Consider the following 23810-nt stretch of genomic DNA (forward strand, 5'->3'; position numbering starts at 1 on the left):
TTCCCTACCTAGGGAAGCACTTCTGCTTTCAAAATAACTGCAACTGAGCTGAAAGCAATCTCTAATCTCTACTACTTAAGCATACAAAGTTCTCCCCTCTTCACGCCGTCCTCTTTCAAGTTAAATTCCAACTGTCAATTTGATAGATGTATTTCTGAATTAGCAGATGTCTCTGCAGAAGCACCCTTGCTCTCAGCACGACACTATCAGCATACTGGGTCTTCTGAGCCTCCCAGAAAGTTACTCTACTCATCTCTTTAAACGTTCAGCAGACTCCAGCTCTGAAGCATTCTCCCTCTGCTTTGTTGTTCTCTGCCCACACACACGTTGCTACAACCCTATTTAAGACACCACCAGCTCACTGCTGTGCTGTCATATTCAGGAGCCTGGCAGGCAGCTTGCGAGGATTTCTGCGACTCATGGTAACTAAGGCAACTCAGCTTCACACACAAAGGGACACAAACACCAGCATCCAATGAGTTCTTCAGCATTTAATAAGAGTGTTGTCATCTGAAATCAAATACTGCAACAGCACCACATTAAACAATCCAGCGCTGGAGCTCTCTGATCACAAATTAGTTCAGTCTCAGTAAACAGCAGAACCTGCTTTCCTCCAACAGCCATGTGTGGAGTCTGCTGCTCATCCCTGCTCAGCTCTGGCCCTCCCACCCTGTTAATTTAAACACTTGTCAAAAGTTACTTGTCATGGGAAGGAGAATTGTACACACCATCAAAGGAAATACATGGAGCACTTTTTCTGGAGGCTCCAACCTCCTCCCTGAAGTGCACACCTTGTCAATTCTCAACCCCTGCAGCAAAGGCGTGAATGTCTCCAATGGGGCCTTGAGTGATGGTACTTCCCATTTTAAACTGAGGTAGCAGCACCTTAGTTCAGGACAGCCAATCTCTCTCTGCAGTAAATCACACTTTACCTGCAGGTGGGGCTGCACAGCATCAGTCATCAACATCACACAGCAGGATCAGCCAGAGAAAGTAACCTCACATCAAATCACGGATTTTAACACTCGAGGTATCTGCTATGACTATCAAATCCAGCTGAATGTTTGCACCCTGTAAACTGAAATGCTGTGGCCTGAAAACTGACAGGCACAGCTAATGAACCCAACAGCTGTAACACCCCTGGAAGACACCAGCCAGGGTCCTCTGCTAGAGAATGAGGTAATAAGGAAGAAATCCACTGTGTGAACTTCCTGCCCGTTCTTTTTCCTTCCCCAAACCTCCACAGATACATTAAGCATTGCTGACAGGTAGCCTCTCTCAGCTCATAAGCCAATGGAAAATGTTCAACAACAAAGCTGACATGGTACAGCCACTTGGAGTAGAGAGGCATCTTTGTTTCATTCACAATTTTAGAAAGCTAGTGTTAACAAACTCCCTGGCTACATCACTGACTTACTCAAAAACAAGGTATCCTAAAGTTAATATAAAACCCCATTACTGTGCCATAAGAAAAATCAAGTCTTCAAGGTAGCATCACTTGCAAAACCATGCAGCAGCTTTGAAAAATTCACAGATGATGTGCTCCAAAGTGGCTCACTCATCCAAGAGGCCATCTCCAAAGACATTTATTTCTCCCATCCAGCACTTAGGACCACATTATTATTCCTAGACAATAGTCATCAGACTGAGTTAAATGCAGGGAAAGAAATGACTATAAGATCCCATTCAGAAAGTATTAATGAATAAAAGCATTAACAAAGGTTACTTTTGTGAACCAACTGATACTGTAACATCATTCCTTTAATTCTGACCAGAACTTCAGGAACCAGAGCGGTACCACTAGCACCATTATTTCATTCCCTCATGCACCTGCTTTGGTGCCTGCCAGCAGTGCTGCAGCACAACACCCTGTCAGAATGTGTGAGAAAAAGATGGAGCAAAGCACCTGTACATTCATTTTGCTGTGAAGATGACACCACTCAGTGCTGTGTATTCCTGAAACTCCACTGAATAAATAACCTTGTAGCCAACAAATCTTGTATACAACAAATGAAAACATTTTATATTTATACAAAACACTGTCAAGCCTCAAAGACCACTTTCACAAGTCTTCCCCAAAGATGACTGCTTGTCATTAAGACCAAAATTATATTTTCAAGTTGGCTTTGAAATAATAAGGAAAATTAAGAATGGGGATATTAAATATGTTCACACAGACATTTGCTAGTACAGTCACAAGCACCCATTTCTGAAACAATTACAGTAAGGGGACACTTTAGTCTGATACCCACTAAAACCCAAAACAGTATTGAATAAAACCATTATCTTTTTCTCACTTGTTTTTAGTGCCTATTAAAACCTAGATGCAGCATGCTGGCTTTGACTCTTGGTTTAGTTTTCAAGTGTTACTGAATGACACAATGCCTCCTGATCTCTTCCTGCCCAGGCCTGCATGATGCTTTGTGAGGGATTCTGTTTTACCATGGAACCCTGCACTGCACCTGGGAGAGATCCACAGGACTAATTACAAACATTTTCTCATAAAAAAACACACTAGAAGCTTTAGCTGTACTTTGGCATCATTTGACAAGACAGGAAAGTATACCTAGACATTCAGAAGAGAGAGGAAATTATATCTAAATAATCTTTCCTTGAAAATTACCAGTGTTACTTCTATTAAAAATATTAAAATCAAAGACAAATGCCACATTTGAAAGGATGCAGGCAAACAGGAGATGGGTAAATTCTGTCAGACCTAACATACTGGAAAGTGGTAAACCCATTTTTATTTGCCAGTAGCAGCTGCAAGTAAACAGAAAGCAGCTGAGTTTTGCCAACAGTAGAACACGGCTGACTAAATCTGTCAATAATCTGATGAAAACCATAGATCTTAGTGAAAGGAATTAAGGAAGATTTTTCTTGCAAGCTTGTCTCAGGCTTCATTTTAAAATACACATGGTGTGTGTGTGTGTGTGTGTGTGTGTATTCCAGTATCCTCTCAGGAGAACATATGGTTTGGTGTAGCAACCTTAACATTGAATTTATTCTCTTCCAGTCAAAGTTCAAAGGGTAAGGAAAGACTCTGGAAAATCCAATTCTTCATGATTCATTTGGGATTTTTAGGGAGGGAAGTCATGTCTGCCATTAATCAAACAATTTAAATGTGTTTGACTTGCATTCCTTAACTCTTTAATTAGAAATATCCTCAGGACTCTTAAGAAAACCAGTAGCCAGTAGTCCCATGCTCACACCCATCAATGTCTTTCATCAGATTTTGTAAGAGAATGGCATTGTTTAGCTATAAAACCAATGAAGAATTGATGTGTACAACACCTGAACTGATAAAAACACTAAAAAAGCACATAACTATTGAAATTTCTACAGTATTTTCCCCATAAAGGTTCTTATAGACACTCCAGCTGTTCTGAATCAGACTGCATAGTCTGAGAACAACAGAGGTAGAGCATAACAAACAGACTTGGAAAGTATTTCAGAGCTGCAAGTACGGGGTATTGGTAAATTAGTGGCATAGAAAAAAAGCCAGGCAGGATACAGCTGTCCTCCCATGCCTCTTGCATATTAATAAGAATCACAACAAGTTAAAGTAATAAAAAAGATTTTGAAACAAAGAGGTAAAACATCCATAGGTTCCAATGAAGACAATTAGAGCTCTCTCCTCTCAATTATCTGAAGCACTTACCTACTAAAGCAGTCATGAAACGGTTCATGGAGAGAGGCTCCAAGTACATTGGTCCTTCATAGCCTGATTCCAGTTCGCTCCTCACATAATCCCTAAAAACACAAACCCACAAACTATTATGATCCACCTGATTCAGACAAAAAGCAATTTATTCATTCCACATATATGTAACTTCAGTGTACATCACAGCCAATTAGCTAAACTGCAAAAGGCAATATTAACGCTGCTGTTCCAGCAGCCGAGCTGACGGAAGGATCCAACTGAGGCATGACTTAAGCGAGAGCAGAATTATCTGTAATTAGAGTCACTGGCAGAGCTGTAAAAATCCTTTGGGACATCTAAGCTGTTCTTCAGAGCGTGGCCTCAAAACTGCTTATTGACAAAGCCTCTTAGGCACCATTCCATTTTTAAGTATCCTTATTAAGTGTTTTTCTTCCTAACAATAATTTCTTTTCCCACCAGCAATGTGTGAAAAAAAAAAAAATTGAGAGCTTGACAGAGAGATCTTCCAATTCAATGCTTATAGTATTTTGCACTTAAGTTCTTTACATTCAATTAAAAGATAAGTATGAAGGAAAAGCAATAGTTATGGAGTAGAGTCAGGAACAAAGCTGCTACATTGCCCTTTTGTCCAATACAATTTAAAAGTTTTGTTCTATCCTACCAGATACCCACAAACTGATAAAAGACTATTGAAAGACATAGTAAGAGCTTAAAAATCTCTCAGAATTCCCCTCAGAAAAGATGGGCTCTGGGAGGGTGGGCTCTGACAACCAAAGAACCTGAGGACCCTCGACAGTTTTCTGGTTTTGCTGGTCATGCTCTGCCCTTGAGTAGGTTAACACATCAACACAACTCAAATATGAACCTCACACTAAGAGCAGGCATTTCACACCTTCAGAAGCTGATCTTGGACAAGCACAGCAGGAATTCTGCAGTGGCTCCTTAATCTGCCATCAGACAGAAGGCAATACTCCTGACCTTCCACATCCAGCCCATTTTTCTGCCATGCCCTGTGACCCTTCCTGCTCCACTCCAGGGCAGCTGCAGCTCCACCCTCGTCAGAGCACCACCAGCTCTGGCATCAGCAGCACAAAACCCCTGAGTTTGTTTCTGGCTGATCCTGTCCAGGACTCACATCTACCTGCATCACATCCCAGGAATGCCAGACAGACACACTTGGTCTGACCCCGTGTGAGCTCGCAGTCTGTTTGCTCGAGGGGCAATTCAGTTATTCTGTGTTTATTTTTATCACTGAGGCCAGCCACACTTGCTGGGAGCAGATGCAGACAAAGCACAGCAAAACAGGACTGGAAACCACAGCAAATACAAAAACTGCTCTTTTTATTTTAGTGCAGAAATAGATGCAATTTAATGCTACTGGGACCATTCACTTCTCCCCAGAAATGTGGGAATATATACCCTGCTCCTAGGATTAACTTGCTAGCCCAAGCAAAGGTATTCACATTTTCACTTGCAAAAAATCTCTGGAATTCAAGATATAAATCTCAGAGTACTAAAACAAACACTTCAAAGCCTGTTCCTCATAGCTGACAACACTGCCTACTCAGAGCAGCTTTTCAAGTGTCATAGTATATGTGAGGTATGTTGAAATGAGTTCTTTAGACTGCAACCTACAATTAAAAACACATGAGGACTGAGAAGGCAACTCAAATAACAATTCTAGACAGAAATCTTCCTTCTGTTCTCCAGGTATAGCTAAGCCCAAGTGCTTTTTTCCCACCTTCCAAAATCCATAAGGTTATAATCCTTCGGGCAAAGGGGTTATTTTTATTTATTTACATTCTATGGGCCAGCAGAAAGAACTTTCTGAAAGCATCAGCAACACAAACAGGATAATCCATCAGTTACAGAAGAGAGAAAAAAAAAAAAAAAGTCCTTGCAAGATGCTGGAATTGGCTTTTTGTCTTAGCAAAATCATGCTCCATCCTCAAATTTTGGCTGGAAACATTGGCTATTTCTAAGCTGCTGGAAGGAAAGCAGTAAAGACATCAAGTTTCTTCTATATTTGTTAGGAAACAGGTTATAAAATCATCCAGGATACCAAGTGCAGTAAGATGACCTTAAACAACTTCGCCAAGAGACACCAACAAAGCTGCACTTAGAGTTGGTTCTTCAACACCAGAACGCGCTTGGAGATGACCCAAATTTCCTCAAGCTGCCTCTCTTGCTGTTGTCTGATTCGGTCATCTGCACAGAGGTCTGCACTTGGCTGAATTCTCTAAGTAACTCTCAATTATAACTGAGTTTTAGGCCCACCAGTTTGGAGAAGCAATGTTTTAAGATCTCCTAAATTTTTTAAACAGTATTTTTAGCCGATGGCTGAATGAGGAAAGTGAAAGCAATGATTCTCCTATTACCAGTACAAACACAAGGATCTTTTGGCACAGACACCAATCAGAAGATGCCTCAAACAGCTGCAGTGCCATACAAGATGCTGAAAAAAGCAAGTGCCTGCACTCAATTTTGATCAATTAAAACTGTATTAATCTCCAGCTTTTACATTTGAGGATTGTTCACTTTACTGCAGCAGTGTAATAAAACAAGAATGCTAAAATCTTTATTTACTAGTTAATGAAATGACTGAAACTACATTACTTTGGAAAATTAGGATTTAAGAATAAACCTTAGATCAGATTGCCTGCTGTTCATTCTGCAGATTCATTCCCAGCCTCATTTAATCCAACTGCTGGCCTGTTAACAGGTATCCATGGACAGTCATGACTACATTGCTCAAAGGTGATCATTTTTCACATGTGATCGTTTCTTTGTTACTGAAGTACAAAAAGGTCTTCCATTACTAAAAATATGCTTTATAATTGACTGACATAAGGTACAGTGGTTATCTGACCTAACTGACTCATATTGCTGACATTTACTTTGGGTGAATAATCTGCACTGTCAACATCAAACACACTCTCAGAGGTTTCTAATGTCTACAGACAACCTTAAAATTAAGTGTATTTTAAGTTTGTCCAGAAGAAACAATTCAGTCTCTTGCTCCCACCCTTCTCATTCTAAGCTCTGTGAGGCTCAACACACCTGGGATACAATTATAATAAAACTGCAAAACATGAAATAAGATAATGATGTGAACTCCAGTTTTAGCATTAACAGTGTGTTTAATCATATCACTTCTATTCTGCATAACTGCATCTCTTATTTTTCCCAAGCTGCTTTTTGCTGGAAATGGATAAAGGAAATGTGATTCTTTAAAGCAAGACATTTGTGCTACTACATATGAAATAAAAGCAGCATCCAACTTCCTTGTCAGGAGCAACAGGACTGTGGTAAATTAATTTAGTTCTCTGCATTCTTTCAAACTGCATTCTTTTGTCTGAGTAGTTCTCCTTAGCATGAGTAGCTGAAGCTGCTGGAGTCTTCAGCCACAAGCTGCAAGCTTCACCTAGGAAAGCTGAACTTATCTTGAACTTCTGCTCAGTTACATGAAGGGAGGCCCTGGGAGCAGAGTGGGGTCACAGAAGAAGCTGCAACCCAGCCAAATAAAAGCAGCCAACACCCACCTGGAGACAGAGAAAGAATCCAACAGGGAGCAAGAAGGTCCCAGACCACCCATCACTGAACCAAGGGGTGTTTGCAAAGCACACCAAGAGTGGATGCAGGATGGGTGCCTTGACTGTGAGGGTACAAAGGCTCAGTGATTTTTGTGTTCTGGGTCCCTGGCTGCAGGCACCCAGCTCAAGCTGTTCCTATTGCTGTGCCACTCCATTAATAAACTATTTTTGATTGGAATTGGAAACTGCTGCAGAAAATCACTTTCACAACTTCTTGTCTCCTAATACCCAAGTTCTGGTATCAGGTGAGTTCACCAGGTACCTCTGGAGCAGGAGGCATTGAAGGGTGAGTGTCAAAATTCCCCAGGCAGATTTGGAGAAGGTCCTGCAGTGGGTTTGAGTCCCCCCCTACTGCAGCTCACTCAGAGCTGCACAGCCTCATCAGACAGTAATGTGTACACAGAAAGGGGATTCAATTCCACACGTAAGAATTCCACAAATAAGAATAGAGTTCAAGTCCCTCATAGCAATGGGAAATCTAATTCTTCAGATACAAACTGCTGGCCAAATCTGACATCAAGACTGGATCCAGCTGCACCTACACTCCTCTCTGAACCTCGTGACTCCACAGGAGGGTCTCCCTGACAATCTTTTTTGCTGCTTTTTCTTTATTCTTTCTGGTAACAGGGAACAAACTCAGCGTAGAAAAGAGGATGCCCTTGGTCAAGGTATTGCAAAATTGAGAAAAGATTTATGGTACAGCTCAATTATCTAAAGAGCACACAGTGGCCATGTGCCAGGAGGAATGGCCATATATTACTAGGACAGCTGGTGGGGGCCCCAGGAAATTTGGCCACTACATGGAACACTCAATCAATTAAGACTCACTTATTTACGACTCCGCTTAGAGGATAAAAGCCCTGGACAAATGCATTGCTGCTCTAGGGAAAGAAAATTGGATACACCAGGCTCATGTCAAACGAGGGGTGAGTAACCAGCCAGCTAATGAATGATGGCACTATGAAGAACTGATACTCTGAAGAGATGAAGTGGGACAGCTCACTCACCACTCTTGGTGCTGTTAACCCACATGTGCACAGCTGCATGGCTAAGTACATAATCAATGCACAATTCAGTTTGGTATAAAGTTAACAGGATTAAAGAGGAGCTAATTCACATAGATTGTTAGGGGCTGGGTTACCCAGCTCCTAAAGCTCTGTAAAACCCAAAGAAGCAGCTCTCATTTTTTGTTATGAATCCAATACAGCTCATGATCCAACCACTGCCTCACTGCCCAGCACAATGAGCTTAGCCACCAGCCCTCCACAGGTAAGGGAGAAGCTGATCCCACAATTTCTGAAATCAGCACTAGCTCTTAGCTGCATCCAAGCACAATTGTAGATACAATCTATGGTAGCCACAACCATAAGAGAAGGGGAAGGGTGTATCTTACACATTGAAATTACAAAAAAAAAAAAATTGAGAAAATGCAACTGATTTTGAGTGAATTCCAATGGTGGTGGTATGCAGCCTATTTCCCATATAGCTCCAGAGTAATAATGGCACAGCTTTTGTCTCAACAATATGCACCATATTAGAATACACCACAGACCCAATCCCTGTATTAGCCCTGAATCATGATGCAACTGCTCTCTACCCACCAGAGCTGAGTATGGGACCAACAAAACAGTATCAAATGTCAGAGTCTCAAAGTTGATGTGCATGTTGCTGGAGAACAACAGGGATTTATTTGTGCAAGTAAAACCATCAAAGCTCAAGACATTTGTTTTGACACTGAACAAAATGTCTGTCACTTGAAATACATTCAAAAAAACCCCCTGAAACTGTACTTGCCTGTGTTGGAAAATGATGTGTTTGTGCAAGAACTCTTTGTAATCTTATGCTGGTAAATAATATCACTGTAGGGACAAATAATCACTCAATTACTTCTAACTGTAGAAACACTGCAGGACGCAATTTTAATTATTCAGTTCCTATTATGTCCAATCAATGGTTACAGTCCAATTATACTTAAGTTAAAATTTACTACCTATGCCCATCAGAATGAATCCTGCACTAGTGAGGAAGCCACTAAAACCTGATGACCTGTATCAACAGCTGGAACATGGCCAAAATGATGGATGAAAAATTCTAGTCACCATTCAGTGCAGAAGAGATGCATCATGTCTTGGAAAAAGTGAAGAAGGAGGCACAACACTGATGGTGGAAAGCCCCCTTTGGGCTGTCACCAACAGCAATGTATATATAATAATATAAGATTATTATATTAAGATGCTCCATCCAATGGTGACCTTGTTCACTCTGCTTGTATTGTGCTTGTCGCTTGTAATAATGTTGTATGTGAGAGTAAGGGTTGTATTTAAAACCTATGAATTCCTTCTGACACATGAGCAGAATGCTTAATAGAGAAAGCAGGACTGTTGTAAATCAGTTGTGTTTTTTTAACTGTATTCTTTTGTCTGAGTGGCTTTGCTCAGCAAAAGTAGCTAAAGCTGCTGGAGTTTTAGACCACAAGCTCCAAACTCTCACCAGCTCCAAGCTCCCACCTAGAAAAGTCAAACTTATCTTTAACTTCTGCTCAGTTACATGAAGGGAGGCCCTGAGACCAGTGTGAACTGGAAGATAAGAAGGCCATAACTCAGCAGAAGCTGCAACCCAGCCCGATAAAAGCAGCCAACACCCACCTGGAGACAGAGAAAGAATCCAACACAGAAAAAGAAGATCCCAGACCAAAACCCACCACTGGACCAAGGGGTGTTTGCAAAGCACACCAAGAGTGGATGCAGGATGGGTGCCTTGACTGGAAGGGTACAACAGCCCAAGGATTTGTGTGCTCTGGGTCCCTGGCTGCAGGCACCCAGCTCAAGCTGTTCCTATTACTGTGCCACTCACTTATTAAACTAATTTCTCCTGAAATTGGAGACTGCTGCAGGAAACCTAAGGCAAAGAGATTTCATTAAATTGGATTTTGGGTTTTTAAGGCTGACTTCTCTTCTTTCCATAAACAGATGGTATGTTATTTCCACCCAAATTGCCAGGTTAGCATGCTACATACAAATGTAGCATCTTCTGGGCTGCTCCAAGTATTCACAAATATTACCGAAACCATCTTTAGACATTAAGGTAATTCTCAGCTCAGCAGGTAAGGAAACAAAACATTTAAAAAATTAAGTAACTTGTCAAGGTCACATAAACCTGGAAGTCTGAAGTCAGAGCTTAACTATAAAATTCAGATGATCTTATTCCCAGACTTGCAGATGAAGTGCAAGCTATTTCTGGGGTGGAAAAAAAGCACTGAAAGCTGAAGTCTTTCAACAGCTCAGAATTTCCAGGACACTGCAGAGTCACAAGTGCCAGATGATTCTGGTCTTGTTCTATAATTTGCACTAACCAAACTGGCCTCAATATAAGACCTCTTCATTGGTCTTAAATAGCATCCCAACTGGTAGTGCATGCAAGCAAGTCCCTGGAAGTTTTCAGCTCTGAGCAGAAATACTGACAAAAAACACTGAAAAACAGTTTGCACATGTGACTACTGTATGTCTTGTAATGATCAGGTTGCTAAATAGAAACATAAGTTGGAACTGGATAGCTTTGGCAATAAGAGGAACGGCTCTGCCAACAGATATGTCTGTCACATTTTACTATTTCCAGTATGAAAACTAATGGGACTCAAAAATTATTTTGTAGGGCTAATTCAAGAGTCACTCCCCACATATGATTCCTTGACTGTACAAAGGCTTCAGCTGAGAGCCCCTTGCACTGTGCTTCCTTCCAAACCAAACCCAGGGAATGGGCAAGCTCACTCAGAAGTGTCAGCAGCTCCATTTGCCTTGCAAAATGTCTTGGGAATACTGCTGGACTATTTGAATCCATGACATCTTTTAATTAAATATATTTTTTGTGCTAGTTGATGCAAGATTTAATTAAAGCCTTTATTAACTCAGTCCAGGAGCACCAAATACAGAAAGCTTAGTAGAGGCACACAGAACAGTCCAAGCAGTATTTACTAAATATGTTACAATAAAGTCTATTAAAGTCTCAAACCTCACAAAGCAACAGAAGTCAGAGTTCCTATTACACAGAAATACAAACAAGATATTAGAAGCAAACACAGTACTATCCTTTAATGTATCAACCAAATGCATAACATCTCCCTTTCTTCCAAAAAATTTAAGACCTGGAGCAGGATAAGCACCTCCAGCTGTAAATGTTCTGCACCAAAGCCCTCTGTCTGATGGGCACTTGTTACTATATTTATTACTTCAACACGTAAATAGTGTCTAAGTTGCTTTTTCTAATAAACAAGCCTTTAACCCTATAAGAAACATCCACAAACTCCATCTATAACAACTCAGGACTCCCCTAAGGATGACAAATAAACCCTTTTTTCCTTCCTACCAAGGCAATAAGAGGCTGTAACTCCTCTCTCGTACACTCCTCCTTTCCAGGAAATCACTAACTGCAACTCTGACAGCCACAACAGCGACATGCCAAATCATCACAAAACCTTCATTAACACTCCCCTGAACTGCAACATACCAAAAAAAAACATTCCAGCAAATGCTCTGGAACAACAATTTTGATGCGGAAATAACAAAACTATCACTTCCACTAAATCAATTGAAAGCATATTTTAAAATGTTTCCTATCAGCAGGCACCAAAATAAGTCAGGCTCAAATTCATATTTTCAAAGCTTCCCATGAAAAGCCTTTAATGTGATGGCAGTGTCTTTGGTTCCAATTAAACACTGTGTCAGTAGGAAAGTTTACACTGGCTTTCAACACATTTAGCTGGGGCCAAACAAAGATGGTTGATTCTGTGTTGTTTGACTCAGAGTTCTCCAGCCTCCTGCTCTGTTTCAGATCCAAAACACCTGCATCCACTGTAAATTCAAATTTGTGTAATACATTTTAAGAATAAATTCCACTACTACTTTGCTTTTACTGAATTCCAGATCTCTATTTGCTCTCTCTCCTGAGGTGCCAGGAAACTAAAAGTAACATCCTGTCTGCTGTGTAAAACACCCTAGTGCTGAAAGCATTTTAGCTGAGCCACTGAGTAACTCAGATTACTGCATCAGAGGCCACATTTAGTCTTGTGGTAAGTGCTTTCTCTCCTTAGATTGGTGGGCATTACACTCCCCAGACAAGTAGCTCAAAATTCCTGGTGTTTTTTCAATGACTTCAAAGAACTACTTGCATATTTAATTCTGTAAACTTTTCCAAAGATAAAGAGCAGCAAAATGTATTTAGATGTCTGACATAGAAAAAAAGACCTCCAGAAAACCATTTACAGAAAATATTAACAAATAACTGTTATTTTTCTAAACCAAGGTAAAAAATTAATCCATTTATCCTTACCTGGAAATTTGGTGCCCAGCATAAAGCAGCAGTGCCGTCAAAAAGTACAGGTAAAGCTGAACCAGGTGTTGCCTTGGTAAAGTTAGGAGCACAACACTTAAGATGTAACCTGTAACAAAAAGCAGAAGCTGATATTTTAAAAAAATGCTATCTAACACCAAAATAAAATAACACTTAGCATGTTCACAATTTCAGATTACTCCATATTAGTGATATTAAAACCCACTCCAGCTATCAGGGTTGCATAAATCAAGTACAAGACGTGCCACAGCCTGGGATTTGTAGCTTTTCAACCCAGCAGTTCCTGCACTTCTCATTAGCATTTAGTGAGGCTGTTGAAAATGACCCAGCGCAGATCCAGCCTTACTCTTTAAGACCACAGCCTGGCTGCTCAGCAGCCTCTCCAACAAGCAGAACCCTGATCCTTATTTTCATAAGGATCTCACTCAGAGACCCACATAAAGCAGCACTCTGAAGTCCACTCCATAAGTGGGTGGTGCATGTCCAAACTCCTCCTTTCCAGACAGGCTGCAGGTCCAACACCCAGCTCATGGTGCCCTTACAAATATTTATTTCCAAGCTCTCTCTCCATCACTGCAGTGCACTTGTGCTCTTTCTGAAGGTCAGCTCAAGTGCCTGGCACTGAAATCCATTTAGGAAAACAACCCAGCAACAGCCAACAACTCCTCTGAAGCTAAGAAAAAAAAATGCTAGAGAAGAACATATCCTGACCCTCACAGCCACACCAGTCACGTCACATTTAAAGTTTCATACATTTATTCAGCAACATCAGGCACAGTCTTTTTTGCTAATTTATATTTTGAGCTTTTGAAATATATTTAATAATGCAACTCTAGATTAAGCAGTCATAAGCAGTGGCACAACCAGGTACTATAAAACAGCTGGGGAACACAGCATGTTCCAGTATTTGAAAAAGATATTTCAGAGGCAGTATTTATGAAGAAGTATTTCAAGGCTGCTTAGTATCTGCCACATTCAATAAGTCACCTCTGTAAAATTCTACCAACAGTCTGGTCTTCAAAATCTTGAAAGATGATGCTCCTAGAAAAGACAACAGACCCACAGGATGGCCAGCAGAGAGAGATCAAATCAGATAAGACAGATTAGAGGATCAATGATAGACAAAGCCTATTTACGTACCTTTTTAAAATACCAGTATATCATTTATGTATTTAACATTAAAGATAATTTTTCAATCACCTTCATGAAGTGGATGTGACAAGTTGCACATTTTTCTCAGGATGTGCTTTTTAAAAAGCTGAAATAATCGGTAGTATCTTTTATTAAAAATCAAGTGTCATACAAGTCACTAATTCTGTACAATATCACTCTGACCAGAAGGCTGGAGCACCTCTCTTGTGAGGACAGGCTGGGAGAGTTGGGGCTGTTCAGCCTGGAGAACAGATTAATTTTTATTTTTAGCTTTTTTAAAGGGGCCTGAAACACAGCACTCCATCAGTCTCCTTCTAGCAACTGTTTTATTCAGAATAACTTGCTTCTACTTGGAGCACATCAGATGTTCTACACCATCAGTTTTCTTCACAAACACCTGCATTTTCTGGAATTCCTGTTCACCACCTTCCTTCTACCAAACACAAAAATGACAAGAGCAGGAACTCCTCAGCAGTCTCCATGAAGACATTTCACTACCTTGCACCACACCACAGCCTCACGAGCCAGCTCCAGAGCTCTCAAACCATCTGCAGACATTCCTACATCACACCTCTGCTACATTCACCCCTGGATTCCTTTGTGAGGGACAATCTCCCTGAGGAACAGCCCACAACCATCTATCATTCCAGCACGAGTCAAATCTCTCTAAACCTTTCCTTCTCACTGTAGCCTGTGACTCACCTTCAGGTGGAGAACTAAATGGAGTTTATTATGCAGTCTTTTATTCCTCTATTACTCTATAAATAGTTTTAGCATACCTGTTTACTGTATCTGTATGTAAGCTCTGTCATTTTTACCTTATTCTACCACAAGAAAGTCTGCTCCTTGGCCATGTGATGATGTACCTGAGCAATGGCAGGATCATTTCTGTAAAAGTAACACGTTTTAGAGGGCAGTAACAAAGATGTGATACATGCAAGGACTTTAGATATCACTGAAGTTCATTCTTCTCTGATCACAAATTTAATCAAAATACTTAGGATCCTTCAGGATACAATGAAGGAGTGGAAAAAAAAAATGAAAAGCTAAATTAAAAGATGAAGCAAGTGCTGTCACAGTGCCTTCTAACCAGCAGGCTTCCACAGTGCACAGATGCTCAGATCTGTGCAGGGAAGCAGCACGAGACAGCCAAGGTTACTGCAGAAGCTTCAGCAATGAACTCCACTGCTCAGGAGTTTGGGCTGGAATGCAAATGTTCACTTTGAAGCAGCCATTTGGTTTAATTGTTAGACTTTGAAGAGGGGGAGAGCAACAGACATTTAAAGTAGTTCCCATTCAATCTTATTTACAATTTCCTCTTGTGACTTGGTAAGAGGGAGATTTCAGCACACTTCATACTGCAATATTTGCATTTTTGCTGCAGAGGCCCTATTCCCAAAGTGGTACCAACCTCATTTTTATCAACAAAACTTCTGCCAAAAAAAAAACCCCAAAAAAAAACCCCAAAAAAAACTAACAAACAAAAAAACCCCACAAATAATTCTTTACTGACCCATCCAACTATTTCCTTTGTTTCCTTTGTTCTCATACAGACAAATGAAGTAGTGTACAGTAAATAAGTTTCCACTTCAAAAAAATAAAAAAGGATCAAGAAATGCAATTTCTCACAGTAGCTTTCTCATCTAAATCATTACATTCTGTTTTCATTTGCACCTCCTCTGCCAGAGGAAAACATGATGCTGAGAACATATATCCCTTTGGAGAGAGTCCCCACACACAAGGACTTACAGTTTGAGAAACAGTCCTCTTACTGGGTAACCTCTGAGCAGGGGTTAACAATAACACTCACTTCCATCCAAATGCAGCTTTTGAGCTCTGTGTCAGCAGTGAGCATTCCCCTCCTTTGATTTGGGCTGCGCTATTTTTGCTCTTGGGACTTGGTGCATTGTCCCTTTTGACTCGCCACGTACATTTCTGTATAAAGCAAGCAGCAGGCTCAGGGAAGCCCAATTCCTGCCCCAGTAAAGGAATGGTTCTAAAACATGTTAAAAACAATACACAAAAAAGGTAAAGAAAAGAGAGTATAATCTTTCCTGAATACAGTCAGAGTGCCCTAGTGCCACAACACCAAGAAGGAAACTTGCACCTTTATGCCTCCAGCTGTAAGGAACACTACAGCAGACACATTCTGCCAACCTTAAAAACACACAAACACCCCACTCAGCTCCTATTCAGGAGCACAAGGAAGCAGAGAACTTCTCTGCCTCTCATGCAAGATGGTACAGATTTAGGCTCCACTGGAGAAAATAAACTGTGAAAATCATCCTAAGCAGGAAAGCAAAGTTAAACATTGCTAGACAAGAACATTGGTGCATTAACCAGTTCATGACCTCATTCACAACCTGTTGATTCAGCTCGATGAAAGCCTCTGGCTGTGCAGTGCTCATTGTTCAGTGAGCAGCAGCTCACAGACTGCCTTTCAGCAACCTCTCTCCATTTATGCACCACCAAGGTGTTCCCAGCTTCTCTCACCAGAATTACCTCTTTGCCGACTCAGGTGTCTGAGGTTTATTGACTGCACACAATGGAGGCTTCTGGAACATGATCAAAGTCACAACTCATCCTCTTTATGAAGCACTTTAGTGCTCATTTGCATGATTACAGATCCCTTGTGTCCATTTCATATTATCACTCACAGTTTCCTGCACATTTAGTCTAAAAGTGAGAACTCTGCACATCAAAGAGTTCATAACGTTTCTTAATAAGGCCACACCAACTCTTGGAGTGCCAGAAAGTGGCAGCACAATTGTTTGGATTCTACCAGGAGATTAATTTGGGGGCCCTACTTTTCCATTTTCCCATATCCTGCAAGGATAAAGCAACTTGCTGGGAAGCAGCAAGTCATGAGCCACAGACTCCATCCCAACAGGCAGCTCTCCTGCCTCAGAGGGATCAGTGCACTCTGAGTTAGTCACTGCACTTCAGCCTAATCCCTAACTGTCCTCATTTCAGTTTGCTCAGACAAATATCTGGCCACGATATGCAAGTGCCAATAGAACAGGACATACTTCTGAAAGCCTGTTTTTGAAATGTAGAAATACTACAGAAACAACCACCATCTTTATTTTCAGTGTGTCTAAATTCTCAGGAAGACCAGACTGGTTACTCTGCAGTTTACACAGAGATTTCATAAATTGTCAAAGTCTAAATCATCCATCTCAAGAGAGGATGATTTTTAAAAGATATACTTCTACATACCTGTCCTCCAGAAAATGCCAGAAATTAGTTCAAAACTGAAAAAACACATCTAAACATACTTGCACATATGGAAATTGGCATTTACTCAACCTTGGCTCAGAATAACTGAAAACAGAGAGGAGAAATCCTGTTATCCACATCTGCACATCTCGGTGAAAATAATGCCAACAAAACAATTTATTCATTACTGGGGTACTGCCATCAACAGCTGTTTCTTCAATTTTTAAATGCATAACAGATTGGGTACTTTAAGTATAAATAATCCAAGAAATTGAGTTCTTTACAGAGATTTGCAGTATTGTCTGAACAAATAAAATGGACTTTTGAGTCTAGTTCTGCCATATGATTCAGAGGCTCTTTATAAATCACTAAGATAAGCTGCAATGCTGTCATGAGACTGGTATTCAGAATCAAAAATTTTAAGTACCTCCTTTCAAAAAGGCTGATAGTGGCTCCTTTAAAAAAAAAAACAAAACTAGTGATGTGGGTTTCCAAAAAAGAGACTTCAGCTTTATACGGAAAAGCTACCTGAAAATATCCATATGCTGAGAAAACTGCTAAGGAAAAACCTACAACAGTTAGAGAGCAGTAGAGGAATCTTGAGTCCTGAGTCAGAAAATAAAAAAGGCTGTGCTGGATTTTGAGCATGGCACACTCTCTACCTCTTCCTGTGTCCTACCAACAACAGCACACACTGCAATTTATCCAAGAAGAGAAGGAGAAGACGTAACAAGTGATTATTTTAAGAAATAAAGACCAAGTCCATGTCATCAAATTGCACTTGATTAAAAATAGCTACAGTTTAAAATTAAATAGTAACACTCAGAAAATAGTTCTACTAGCCATTTATCTAAGTGCCACTGAGAGGAGAAAGACAGGAGACATGAGGCAGCAAAGCCAAAGATGCCGATTCTAAGCAGGACCTCATCTTTGTATGTATTAACTCTATTTACACATTTAAGTCATGCATCCTCTCTTGCAATTTTAGGAAATTTGTTTCTGTAATGAAACAACTCATTTCTTCTCACACTGAAGCTTCACTTGGCACTTCTTACAGTGTTTGTACCACAGTAGAGTATCTTTCCCCTTAAAAGGCAACATAAAAAAAAGAAATCTAAGTAAAAGATCTTCTATGTAAAGCACGAGAGCTTAAAGAGAAGTGGGCAGACCAAAGGGTGCAATCAGCACACAAGGGCAGGAAGTCCAGCAGGTTTCTCCTCCCTCAAGCCCCCCTCATAAAAGCAGCATTCATAACAAGCAGCTTGCACCTAGCAAGTGATGTGACCAAGAGATTAAAGTATTAACCATGCAGTTCAAGAAACTGTCATTACACACAGGCTTGTGAAAGATGACACACCTTCCACCTATTCCAAATATTTAAATACCTTTTTTTTTCTGAGAATTTCTTTTTATTTTTTGTAATGACAAAGAACACAGTTTAAGCTAGAAAACCTCTCTATTTTTACTCTTGAGTAAGAAAACCCTGTATTTTGTGCAATTCTGTGCCTCACCCATGACAGTGACTTAAATTCCAAGCCTGACTCTGATTATAGGTTAAGCTCATAACTCTTTCCATCTAGCTCAGAGTATTTACCACTTGGCACAAACAGCATTGCTTTGCCCTTCTTCACAGGAGAAAATTACGTGGTTTCGACTTTTTTCCACCTTCTCCACCAAAAGAACACAAAAAGAAGTGTCTGTTTTCTCACAGTTGCTCCACAGTACAGAAGGCAATGGAGAAGTCTGGCAGTAAGTGCTAATCTATCCTACACAGAGGTTTCACCAATTTTAACCAGAAATTTATCTTTGCTGTTTGCAGTGCTCTGTGCATATTTAGTTAAATTTCATGCAGGTGAACTTGCGGTTGAGTGGTTATCAGGACTGAGTTTTTTCCTTTGCTCAAGCAGATAAGGACTGTTTCATGGAAAGATATGAAAAGGAAAAGTTGTTTCAAAGAACAAAGTACATTTTAGAAGCCTTTATTATACCGACAGTGCTGCTAACTGGAATGGGAATCGCACGGGAACACACATCATTTCACTTGTTACATTTAAACAGAAAATACATCCCTGGTAACCCCCAGTTCTGAACAAATTTCCAATTCTGTCTCCTTAGTTCCCGGAAAAGGTTCACTATATAAAGATTGGTAGAGTTTATTAATTTTTAGGGCTCTCTAATCAAATTGTTCCTTGAGCATCTGCCTGAGATAGATGCACCCAATTTCCTCAGCTGCTAGAAGCACTTATATAGCACTATATATAGCACTACAAGATACTGGCTTGTAGAAGAAATTCAGTGATTGTTTGATATTGCAAAGCTGCCACTGCATTTGCTGATAGTGTTTCCTAACTGCAAAAATGAACAGAGGATTTTTCTTTTTCCTAAATAAAGCAGATTAGCACGTTGAAACACATCCATGGTGAATTTTTGTTTAAATTATATGCTGGCAGTTAATTTCCTCAAATGTATCTTCAAAGAAGCTCAATTCTCCAAACTGGTGGAAAAGTACTTTGTTTTCCCTACAAATCCAATTTATATATTTTGATACATCATCTTAATTAATGTTATACTCTAAAGCAGTGCAACTAAATCTATATAAAATGTCATGGAGGCATGTAAATTGATTTAGCCCAGCTTCACCCTGACAGAGCTTAAATCCCCAACAACCAAGGAAATGAAACTCAGCTACTTTATGTGAAAAGTTTTGTCACTAAAAATTGTCTGAAAATCTTTTAAAACAAGCACCTTGTTTGACAATTTAGAAGCTCTTCTTGCTCAGCAACCACCAGTTGGAGAAATAGAAGTGCATATATTCAATGTCATAAAAGCAAGAAGTAAAAGAACTGCTGAGTGATTGTTCAACAGGAAAAAAGCCCCCCCTTGTACAAGGAGCAAAAAGTCAGATTTCACTGGTTTAGTGCAAAAATAGCAACCAGATGGGAAATTCTTTGGTTAACAATACCCACCCCCTCTGTAGTGTTTTTTATTGGTCGATCTCAACATACCTTAACAAGGAAAATATTATAAAATGCCTATTAAGAAGGGCTTTGTCATAGCTGGAAATTACCCACTGCCATCTTGAAAACCTACTGCAAAGCTTTTAATTCTGCATTGGAACCTGATCTGATAGAGTGATCCCTAAAAGCTTTGTGTGTGCACACAAATGCAGGAGAAAGCCAGCTGCAGGTACAGGCCACCACAGTCCTGTGTCACATTCACTAGCTCCAAACAGAGCTGTCCTCTCCCAGACAGAGGAAAAGGGAACTGCGACACCGACGTTTAGCACTGCAAGTACATTGTCATCCCAGCACGAGTACAGTGGAGCCATAACAAAGAAAGCTGCACACACTTTTAGTGCAGAAAATGATTTCCAGAAAACAGGCATTACAAAGAAAGGGAAGCCTCATGCCAACACTTACACAGTCAGGATTAAAGTCAGGACATGCTCCTTCAAAAGCCCCCAGTTTCCTAACTGCTTAAGTAAAGTGCATTTCCTTTAGGTGACTGCAGTGCATCTTTATCTTCCAAAACCATCTACAAGGAAGAAACACTCCAGAGTGGTTAAATTATATGCTAGCCCTTTCTCTCCAAGCCAGGCAGTGCTCAAGCAGATGCTTGCCAGAGATCAACCTCAACTGCCCAAATCCAATCCCTAATTTACCCCATGTGCAGATGAATCACACTCTCACCTGGAGAGCAGGTCCCAGAACGTCAATCCTTTCATCTCCTAAAAACAGACATCTGGCATTCCTGAGCTAGACTTGCAGGCCAAGGTTCACACCTCAGCTGCCTGAGCTGAGTTAGTAATTTTGTTCATTTATCTGCAACAAAAGGACTGGTTACCTGCTCGAATCCACTTACAGCACAGAGATGGTTCATAAGGGTTTAAACTGAAGAGCCAAAATGGTGCAGCAGAGAAAACTAGATTTCTAGTGCTGTGGTCAGTGCAAACCAGGCCACCTTTCTCTAGCCTCTTGTTTAATGTTAAGTTTCTATACTTCTTGTCTGCACAGTATCTCACAGCAGCTTCCTCATCAGTCAGACCCCAGCCAAAGTCCCTGCGCCCTTCTTTCAGGACATCCATTGTGCTTCCAAACACCAGGTTTACTTGTAAAGGCTAAATAACAACAATTAGTAAAAACCCTGGGCAGGCTTTCTATGCTGCTAACATAAACTGTCCCTGAGGCAGAACTGTAATGAATGCATTGTCATGTCATTCTCTGTAATCAATATATTAACATGCTGTTACTAAATTCTTAAAATTCTTGTAGCAAGCCAAAAGGTATTTAGTAGAGTAGTATTTTCTCTTGAACAGATCTATACTTACCCACATAATGCATATTAAGGGCCAAGTACTTGTACTGGAAGAGAGGGTTGTTGTGCAGGCTACTTCTTTGGATCTGCTGGAAGAATGAGCTGACATCCCATCTGTACAAGACATCCAACAGCATGATGCTGGGGACCCGTAGGGCCACGTTTAATACTGCCTCCAACTTCTCCTTTGCAGCCATTCTCTTCCCTTTCTGTGAATTGGCAGCAGACTGTAAATAGCACAAGAGAGAGAAGAGTAATCAGATCAATCCCACTGTACAAACAGCCATTAGGCTTTGTGATCCTATGAATGGGGCTTCCTGTGTGGCCACAAACGGCTGAATGAATCAACTGAGTTAAACTCAAATCCAGACAGGACAGCTTCTATTTTGGCTATATAAAGCTCAATTTGCTAGCAGTTTTTTCCATGGTGACACTGTAAAATGGGGGGGAGGGCAGGTTAATGACATGAAAATGGTCCATTCTTATTTACACTCACTTAGCATCTGAGATCTCAGTGCAATCCCCCAGTGCAGGAGGTACTACATAAACATTTACATGAACAGCATTATAATGCAATACTCTGTATGCTTTAGAAACCAAACACCAACAAAATCCACACACTACATCCATCTAGCTTAGCACTATTTCTGTCTCTCTCAAATTAAATAATCACCAGGTCTTTAAATATTTTGGATTCACTTCCTCAAAGCAAATTGCAATAAATAATTTTCAAATACCTAAAAGCTTTAAAAAAATCATTTACAGCCTTCATTAACTTCTAGAAATTTATTTATTTATATAATTTGAGGGCTGTGTGTTTTGAAGATTGGGACCAATAATGCAACTAATTCTATTCATTTCTACGTAACTCACAAAGAATCATACAAACAACTGACCATATCCTCACTCCTGAATACTAGAAAGTAATTTAAATTTGGAGTTTGCCATCAGATAAGATGGATGATGCACAACAAAAAAGGGCATTTTTTAAAAAACAGCTGGTCCACAACAGCATCTCAAAAGTCACCAACAAAATAATTTTAAAGAGTAAAAGGATCAGTTTGACATCCTGTCAGCTAAGACTGACAGTTGTTCCTAAATGAAATGTGCTGGTTTTACCATTCATCACCTGCCCATCCCTTGAACATGATTCACTGCAGGCTGCATTAGAGAAGTGCAGTTGAAGATGGGGATGATCCAGCAAGTTTTTATCCACAAGAAGCCACTCAAAGAAAAATCACCCGCAGCACAATCAGCCCCCTGATGAGGTCAGACTTAAGAAAAGGCTCCCAAAACCAATTATTAGGGGGACAATTGGAAAGAACTGAAGCCTGAGCAAAGATATGGAAAACCTGCACCTGAGCTGCACTTTCAAATAAAGTTTTACAGGACTCTATTCATATTGTCCTTGTGTAAGTTATAAAAGCTTTTGCAGCTGCGCGAGTTCTATACCTCAAGCCAGCACAGAAGTCCAGCATGAAGCGAAACCATGCAAATATACATTAAGAAAAAAACCCCAGCCCAAATAACTAAAAAAAACTCAAGACCTCTCACTTGCACACAAGCCTCGTATGAGGTTTTATTTGTGTTGCCATGGCCTAAATGACACTGCAAACTGCTCATGTCACACCTTCAGCCACACTCACACTTCTCAAGCCATGATGACATGAAATTAATTCAGCTCAAGAAGTCAGGACAGATCAAAACTGAGATGTGGCTCAATAAACCACAGGTTGCAGGGCTGTTGCTTGCCATCGGCTAGCCTTCAGTCTGATTTTTCAAGTTATGCAAATGCTGGCACTTTTTACAGAACTCTTGCAACAGCTCTACAAACCCCAAGGGGAGCACATCCTTCCCCTCACGCAGGAAGTGCCTTCCAACCACATCGGGCGCCCCACACAACACCAGCATTTCATAGAGCTGCCCAACACAAATTAAAAGGTCAGCCAGAAGACTACAAATATTTAGAATGAACAACCAAAACTACCACCCAAGCAGTTACTACAGAATCAGAGCATTCAATATTTTGTGTGATTAAAAGACTGAGTTTAAAGGGATGGTATTGTACAAACAGAAGTTGGGAGTTACACAGGTTGTATACAAAGAGTTACAAAAAAATACAAGTTTAAATAATTCATATCAAAATATTTAAAATGTCCTAGAATTTTCAAAAATCTATGGGTTTCTTAAGTTCATAAATTTAATCAAAACTCTGAAATTAGGCTGCCTCCTGTTTTTTTACTAGGTTCCTTTTCCAAGTAGATCAGGATGTAGGGACAGGGAGGAGCAGGGACTGACAGGTTTTCATTCTGTCATAAAAATACCCACGTAAAGTGACAAGTGCCTGATATCAAATTACATCCTCAAAACTGTCAAACCTTTTTCAGTCATCAACAACAACCAAATATGCATGACAAAAATGTAACTTTCACTTGAGCTTTCAGTTTCCTTAATCACTCCAAAAACAGAATTACATGGACAACTTAATACTGAAAGCTAACTTGAGGATCAGCACATCCAAA

At 40.2% G+C, this 23810-nt stretch overlaps 1 protein-coding gene across 3 annotated transcripts in view; it reads right to left on the reverse strand.

The window, feature by feature from the left end:
* RNF145 (ring finger protein 145) overlaps positions 1-23810 on the reverse strand; it is a 44032-nt gene that overhangs the window by 13261 nt on the left and 6961 nt on the right. The window contains exons 2-4 of one of the 3 annotated variants that reach the window (XM_084215526.1): positions 21302-21515; positions 12583-12691; positions 3662-3753 (exon numbers count right to left, since the gene is read on the reverse strand). In XM_084215526.1, the coding sequence (XP_084071652.1) occupies positions 3662-3753; positions 12583-12691; positions 21302-21485 (385 nt within the window). In that variant the 5' untranslated portion in view covers positions 21486-21515. Of the gene's footprint in view, positions 1-3661; positions 3754-12582; positions 12692-20393; positions 20499-20663; positions 20721-21301; positions 21516-23810 lie in introns of those variants that run through there. The other 2 variants (XM_084215527.1, XM_084215528.1) reach the window with 2 other exon arrangements.

Source organism: Fringilla coelebs (assembly GCF_963513975.1).
Source record: "Fringilla coelebs genome assembly, chromosome: 15".
NCBI classification, from domain to species: Eukaryota; Metazoa; Chordata; class Aves; order Passeriformes; family Fringillidae; genus Fringilla; species Fringilla coelebs.